Below are 8,267 nucleotides of genomic sequence, written 5' to 3'. Positions count from 1 at the left end.
TAAATATATGATATACTAAATAATATGTTTATTTATTTTATTATTAAATCATAATAATGAAAAAATGTATCATTAATCAAATATTAATTTGATTATTAATTAGTAATGAAATAGATAACTAATACGTATTGAATTAATGCAATCATTATTTAATGTAATAATTACATAAATAATGTTTAATGAAATACTAATTATTCCAATATCGAAATAATAATACATAAAAAAAAAATAGAACTATATTTCATAATCAACAAAGAACATTTATGAATTAAATAATTAACCACCTGCTGTCAGGCTGTTGTAATTAAACGGACCCTCCGTTGCCGCTGGCGATCCCGAGCTCCGCTGTGCCGGACAAACTACAGTGTAGACAAGCTGCGGTGCGAAGTGGAAGGTTGCGATTGCTTCGCTTCGCCTGCGGTGTGTCACAGCCTTGAGAGGGAAAAGGAGGGAAGTCTGTCTTAAGGCCCCCCTTCCCTCATGAGAGTGACAGTGGCAGTTTCAAGTCCCCTCACTGTATCTGTGTAGTGTGAGGTAAAGTTTAGTAAGGTCATGTGACCTCAGGGCTTGTTGTTGAAGTCTCAGAGAAACAGGCCCACCAAATAAAGCCTGAAGGATGTCTGGGGAGCGTTTTACAGGCAGATGCAGTGAGCATCGCACTCCACACATAACAGTCTGTCAGACCATTTCGCCACCATGGTCCGCCGTCTATGATGCATTAATACCTGCTGCTAGTGTGTTTGCACACACACAGTGCTGATGCACCAATCTCGGGACAGCAGGCTTTTTTCAGCATGTGTCAGAGTGCCCACTTACATTGCTAGGCTCCATCAGAGTGCCCACTTACATTGCTAGGCTCCGTCAGAGTGCCCACTTACATTGCTAGGCTCCGTCAGAGTGCCCACTTACATTGCTAGGCTCCATCAGAGTGCCCACTTACATTGCTAGGCTCCATCAGAGTGCCCACTTACATTGCTAGGCTCCATCAGAGTGCCCACTTACATTGCTAGGCTCCATCAGAGTGCCCACTTACATTGCTAGGCTCCATCAGAGTGCCCACTTACATTGCTAGGCTCCATCAGAGTGCCCACTTACATTGCTAGGCTCCATCAGAGTGCCCACTTACATTGCTAGGCTCCATCAGAGTGCCCACTTACATTGCTAGGCTCCATCAGAGTGCCCCTTTAGAATGTTTAACCCCATCACTGCCTGGCACTGCGGCCGCCTCTGGTAGTCTGGTACATGCTGAGCAAATCGGAACATGTAAATCCGGCTTTTTAGCAATTTTCTTCATTGTAACGGTGAAATAACGGCTGCGCTTTGCTATAGCGGTGCTTTGTAACATTGTTATCGGGCGGTTTGGCAGATTAAACTACGATCCTTTCACAGCTGTTACGTGAGATAAGTTTTCTTTTCGCAGGTTATTAAACAGCCTCTGTGCAGCCGAGACAAACAAAGAGATCTGCTGAGTAAAGTTACCTCGTGATGAAGATAGTTTTATCACGGTTTATTAAACGTACACCTAAACCATCTCCCGCAGCGAAAGGGTTAAGGAACCCTTCTCATTTAGAGTCAGGGAGGCTTTTGCTGTCATATTACTAACTTCCTTTCTCTTCTGGTCTACAACAAAATGGCCGCCCCCCCCTGCACTGAAGACGCTTTCCCCTCTCAGCAGCAGAAGGTCTCCCTGGAGTGGTGGCTTCTCAGCCGATCTATTAGATTAGACCATGTCGTCACGTCCGACAGCTGGCGATCACGTGATTTAAGAAATGCACCTTACCGCGCATGCGTCGCTGGCCGATCAGCTCAGCCAATGTCGCCACTTCCGGTGACGAGTAGGCGGCTCCAAAAGAAAGCGCATGCGTCCTGCTCTCATACGCTGACGTCAGCTCTCCGTGGAACGCAAAACCCGGAAGAATGTCGGAAGTGAGTGTCCCTTGACCCGGAAGTGAACTCTCATTGATGGTTTTTCTTATGTGTTTTCCATGTGACAGAGAGGGGAGCCGTCGGACACTCAGTGCAGGTGATCATCATCATCATCCTCCACCTCTACACCCATCATCCTCCCCTCACAGACCTTCACTGCATTTCATTGTGTTCAGTTCCCATCACCTCCTGCACACCAGCTGCAAGTTCCAATCAGGCTGATATATCCCCATCCCTTATGTGAGCATGCCATGAGAGGCTCAGAGATTCCTCACCATATAGCAGCCCTGACAGTCTCATATTGCAGGCACATGACCCAATGTGAGATCTAGGTGGAGGGAGCCTGTGAGAAGAAGGGACCTATAGAGGTTCCCCCTTGAAGATGCCGGCCGCCTGGCTGTCATGGTTATCCCAAGGCTTCTGTAGTTGGAACGATGAGTAGGGGTGGCTTCACTCGCCGCATGCTTGTTCCCGGCTCCGTTATTATAGAAATACTGAACCTGCAGACAGCCGGGCACCGCGGCATCTTCAGCGCGAGGTCACCAAAGGCCGTCCTATGGTCGTCATTGTTTATGGATGACTTACTGTATTATGCAGGTCACTGCTGGAGCCCCGCCCCCGCCTGTGCGAAGACAAACCCACCCTGAGGATGGACGGCGATCGGAGTCCGGTGACCGAGGACATCATCAGCCTGACCCTGGAGATCGTCCACCTGCTGACCGGAGAGGTGAGGAGGATTCTGGTAGGTCACATGACCTGGCCGGAGGATTCTGGGAGGTCACATGACCTGACCGGAGGGGTGAGGAGGATTCTGGGAGGTCACATGACCTGGCCGGAGGGGTGAGGAGGATTCTGGGAGGTCACATGACCTGGCCGGAGAGGTGATAAGGATTCTGGGAGGTCACATGACCTGACAGGGGAGGTGAGAAGTATTCTGGGAGGTCACATGACTTGCCCGGAGGGGTGAGGAGGATTCTGGGAGGTCACATGACTTGCCCGGAGGGGTGAGGAGGATTCTGGGAGGTCACATGTCCTGGCCGGAGGGGTGAGGAGGATTCTGGGAGGTCACATGACTTGTCCGGGAGGGGTGAGAAGGATTCTGGGAGGTCACATGACTTGCCCGGAGGGGTGAGGAGGATTCTGGGAGGTCACATGACCTGACCGGAGGGGTGAGGAGGATTCTGGGAGGTCACATGACTTGCCCGGAGGAGTGAGGAGGATTCTAGGAGGTCACATGACCTGGCCGGAGGGGTGAGGAGGGTTCTGGGAGGTCACATGACATCACTCTTATGTAAGATGAGCTGTATCTTGTTTGGCCCATTCAGGATTACGGCGTGGTGAGGAAGTCCAGCGAGAGTGCCGCAGCCACCGGCAGCCGTCAGAACCTCCACCGAGCGCTCTGCTCACTGACCCGGGACATGGAAAACGACAAGAAGGTCCTCGAGGTCTCCAACAAGATCATCCACCTGCTGACGGGAGAGGTGAGCTGGTGCCGGGGATTCTGGGACATGATCCAGGAATAGACAAGGGGCGTGTCTGGGTGGTGACGGGAGAGGTGAGCGGTGCCGGGGATTCTGGGACATGATCCAGGAACAGACGAGGGGCGTGTCCTGGTGGTGACTGTATCATGGTGTCTGGATGGTGACCGGCCTTTTCTCCTCGCAGGTTTGGAAGTTCTTGGGTCACGCGGCTCTGATGACGGAGGGACACCAGACTGTCGCTGCTCTGGGTATGTGGTGATTGGTCGGTGTTGTTTTGGTGGGCGGAGACTTATCATCATACCGTGCATACTTTATGAAAAGGTCCTTCAGCATCCGATGACCTTGTAGCTTCTGAGAATGAACACAGTTCCCCCAAAGGACAATGGTCTTCTCAGGCGATGTAGACCTGGAGGTGGAGCCTGCTGGAGAAAGGTAACCAAATACCAACCTCATAGACACCATGGGGGAAGAGTCATGGGTGGACATTATCTACACTAGGTGGCGCTGAGGAGTTAAGGGATTCCTTTGCTCTTGGGCGCCATCTGGTGGCAGTAGTTCTGTGCCAACCGCATTCACCCAGCTGGGCGGAAGATCTCCAAATCAGCCTCCCGAGGTGTCTTCAAGTTTGGTCTTTGATTATGGTTCTCCAGCACGCCCAGGTCTACATCACCTGATGGTTCTCTGGGGGGACTTGAGGTCTTCTAGGACACCTCGAATCCCTACTCTCAGTTCTGGTGGCCTTACAAGGTCCTGGGTCAAAGGAGAGGAGGAGCTATGGGTCTTCCAGATACAAGGGGAGCGATTAGGACCCTTGATGGTCAATACATATTTACCACCCCAACATTCTCGTCTTCCAGATGCCTCCTCGTTTGGCCAACCCGAAGCCGCCACCAACGGAATTAAGGAAGAAGTCAGGTCAGGTCAAGAGAGGGGCCTCCTGATCCCGGAAGAGGACGTCATCGGGGAGGACGCCGTCTCTTGCGAAAGACTGCCCTTCGCCCATGGCGACCTTTGTACCACGTTGGCCGAAGACGCGTCATCTGGTGAGCAGGAGGAGATGGTGACGTCACAAGAGGAACACAATCCCGCCGCCGGCGATGCCTATACGCCCTCCAATCGCGAGCAACCCGCGTTTAACCACATTAAGGATGAACTGGTCGTCGGAGAAGAAGACAACCTTCGGCGTGCCGCTCGTAGGCCGCGACCAGCTACTCGTGTGAAGGAGGAACGTTCTTCTGAAGAACCTCGTCTACTGGCCGTAGACCTCTATCAACACCCTGATGTCCAATACGCGGCGCACGTCAAGGCCGAGACCCCCGTGTACGAAGAAGGCGGGGCCGCCGAGAGCGACCTTTACGCGCAGACGGACTATACCGTTCCCGATACAGACGAGGACAGCGGCCCCGAGATCGACACCGGGCAGAGACCGGAAGCTTCTTCCATATCGGCGCCTCAATACAACGGGATGGTTCACGGTCAGCCGTTCCCTCCCCAGATCACGGTCACCGTGGACGGAACTCACCAGTGCTCCCAGTGCCAGAAGCTGTTCACCAGGAACTCAGACCTGCTGAAGCACCAGAAAGTCCACCAACGATCGCAGCCCATTATATGCACCGAGTGTGGGAAGAGCTTCACCAAGAAGTCGCTATACGTCCGTCACCAGAGGATCCACACGGGCGAAAAACCGTTCTCCTGCGGCGACTGCGGGAAATGTTTCGCCGTCAGTGCTCACCTCACTACACATCAGAGGATTCACACCGGGGAAAAGCCGTTCGTGTGCGCCGACTGCGGGAAAAGCTTCAACCAGAAGGCGTCGCTTATAAAACACCGGCGGACTCACACCGGGGAGAAACCTTTCGTCTGTTCCGTGTGCGGGAAGTGTTTCACGAGTAGCGCCAATCTCACCCTGCACCAGCGGGTCCACACCGGGGAGAAGCCCTATTCGTGCTCGGTGTGCGGGAAGAGCTTTCGGAGCAGCCCCAATCTCATCTCCCACCAGAGGATCCACACAGGCGAAAAGCCTTACTCCTGCACGGTCTGCAACAAATTCTTTACCAACAGCTCCGTCCTGGTGCGGCACCAGAGGACGCACACGGGGGAGAAGCCGTATCTGTGTTCAGAGTGCGGGAAAGGCTTCACCCGGAACTCGCTGCTCATAAAACACCAGCTGATCCACCGAGGACAGAGGCCGTACGCTTGTACTTAACAACCCAAATGGTTTATTTTTCCAGCTGGTTCCATCGAAAATCTCTCCATAGGTTTCTAGAATCTGTAACACAGGGCTGAAATATATCTCAGGAGCCTAGGCACCTAACTTTTCTATGAGCCTTTCCCGCTCTGTTCCTGCAAATTGCAACTTCTTCCGCACCTTAAAAGTATCAAAATGAGACCTTCCCGTACAGGGCGAGAGTTTACCGATGCCGGTGTGGTCAGAAAGCGCCTATAGAAGCAACTGACCGTGAAAACCCGGCCTGGAGGTGCATCCGGATCCATCACCTCTGCATATAACAATGTCGTCTCCACGTGGCTCCGGAATTTAAAGTTCACTTGCAGGGAGCGGCTTTAGTAGCATGTCGGGAAGGGCGATGTAAAGTTCCCCACTTCAATATAATGTATAATAGAAGAATTGGGGTTTCCGTGCGGGAAATGTTCTTGGTAGAATACAAGGTTTGAGGGGCCCTCTGGATGCAGCTTTTGTAAAAAAAATTTCTTTTCATTTTACGTTTTCAGTGTTACTTGGCCATTAAAGGAGAACTATGAGGGGGGGAGGGGCTTTTCACTCACCTCATAGTTCTAGCCGACCTGTGACAATGAGACTGTCACAGGTCGGCTCAGTAGATCGGGAGGTGAGCGAACACATACCGGGTTCGCTTGCCTCTCGATCCTGTCACGGCTCTCTGCCGTGATAGGGGGAGGGGCTGGATTCCCCTCTCCGTTCTGCCAGCGCTGACCGGCGGAACGGGCGGGGGAGGGGGGCGGGTACAGCTGGCTCTGCCTCTAGATAGGCAGAGTCAGCTGTCACTCACGCAGGTGGGCGGATCCCGTCATCTACGTCGGGATGCGCTCCGGCTGCGGCGTCTCAGTATACCGCGAGCTGTAGCTCCCTATACACTGAGCTTAGGGTGACGGGAGGACGCTAGTTTGTGTCCTCCCCTTACCCCGAGGAGAACTATGGGGAAAAACACTGACCCCATAGTTCTCCTTTAAAGGGACCCTGTTGGCTTTTTAAAAGGTTCCCAGTGCCAGCTTCCTATAATGGGTATTATACTCCCTGTGTCCCCTACAAAGTGGAGTGAAGTATGGAAGTTCTCTTATCTGGTGGTCAGCCTTAAAATGGTGGGATTGGCTCCAAATGTAGCAGTTTAGACCTTTGTCCGGTCCGGGGTTGCAGGCACTGCTGACTCCAGAACCGATGATTTGATGGAACGTTTCATCAATGGGGCCAACAGAGCAGTGGTGGATCCTGTCCAGTATGGACATGAAGAGCCATAAATCTGCTAAGGTGTAATATGATTGGTCATTCCCTGAAGGCCCAATATCCAGTAGTAGGTAGGAAGCTCATATATGGAGACCACCTACAAGGTGGACATGACAATGTAACTGAATGGATGGAGATCCATGCCCAGCTTAGATAGTCCATCTCCACCATATTTGTAGGCCAGCAGGTCTAACGTTCTAGAAACTCTGGAACAAAACCATCGAGTCGGGGTTCAGAACCAAATCGCCTAGCGATGCTGTGACTAAAACCTGGTTGGAGGTCATCTACGAGTTTGTATTCCTCGTGTAGATAAGAGCGGCTTACCCGTCCCTACGGCTGACCAGTCCCAGAAGTCGTTGTGCTGGTCAACCCTTGGTACATCATGAAATCCATTCTTCTGACTGGGCCCCATCACCAGGTCCATGAACGTTGACGTATCCTGACTCGAAGCTCCTGCTAAGAACTCGGACCGCTTTGCTTAAAGTTCTTTTCATGGAATGTATTCTTGTCGGTTTGTATAGTTACGCAAATTTTTCTGTAATAAAATTAAGGTAAAGCAAAAAAAAAACTGAGCCGTTGGCTTTCCTCCTCGACAATATTCGGCGCATTCCGGTGAAGAACAAACCGACATTGGCCTCTATGGGCCGGTGTTGATGGGCTGAGGGTGTTGCGTTCCTGTACAGGTCTACTGGCGTGCCGAAGCGGCTTGAAGCAGGACAGAAGGCCAACTGCAGGTCAACTCAATCCTGAATGCTCTCAGAAGAACTCAAACTGATGCCATGAACACCAACCCAATGGCTGCGGTCACGGGGCCCAAAATCTGCTCGAGTTATGGACGGCCCAATTGTCACCTTGTTATGGAGTTTGACAGCCGGCTTGAGCGGTGGAGCGGAACCCACTGACAGGAAACGGGCCAAAGGAGATCCGAAAAACGAGGTACAAATCCAAAAGTCGGAGTCAAAGTCCAGTCCGGGTCAAGGCAGGCGGCTAGGTTCAAGAACGGGAAGGCGGGCCAAGAGGTCAGTAACCGAGAGTTCGGATGAGGGGGGGGTCAGGGAGCGGCAGCGGTATCCAACACATGAGGCTAGCCGATCGCACCATATCGGTAGAATAACTCAGCAACAAGCCAGGGCCCTGACTGGGGTTTATACCCAGTGGGAACCAGGATTGGCCACTGGTCGCCGAGACAACCAGAAGGCTTCTCCATCCAGGAGCCAATGGCATGAGGGAAAGGGCGGAAGGTGTGTGCTGGGAACCTCCCCCTGCAAGGCCCACACCCGACGACACTAATGGGCGCATGCGCATCCGCGACCCAGGAGTCCTGCCAAGCCGAAGGACACCCCCCCCCCCCCGCCCCCCCCCCCCGGGGAGCCACCGCACCC

General features: G+C 52.5%; 1 protein-coding gene across 1 annotated transcript in view; it reads left to right on the top strand.

Annotated features, from left to right (window-relative positions):
* Positions 1 to 8,267, top strand: part of LOC108801584 (oocyte zinc finger protein XlCOF7.1-like) — a gene marked incomplete at its 5' end in the record, with an annotated part of 65,728 nt that overhangs the window by 29,406 nt on the left and 28,055 nt on the right. The window contains one exon of the mRNA XM_018573476.1: positions 4,962 to 5,597. Within this exon, the coding sequence (XP_018428978.1) occupies positions 4,962 to 5,597 (636 nt within the window). The remainder of the gene's footprint in view (positions 1 to 4,961; positions 5,598 to 8,267) is intronic.

Source organism: Nanorana parkeri, unplaced genomic scaffold, assembly GCF_000935625.1.
Source record: "Nanorana parkeri isolate BGI_ZX_2015 unplaced genomic scaffold, ASM93562v1 scaffold2394, whole genome shotgun sequence".
Classification (NCBI taxonomy): domain Eukaryota; kingdom Metazoa; phylum Chordata; class Amphibia; order Anura; family Dicroglossidae; genus Nanorana; species Nanorana parkeri.
The sequence above is the reverse complement of the archived record's forward strand: the minus strand, read 5'-3'. Positions and strand labels throughout refer to the sequence as shown.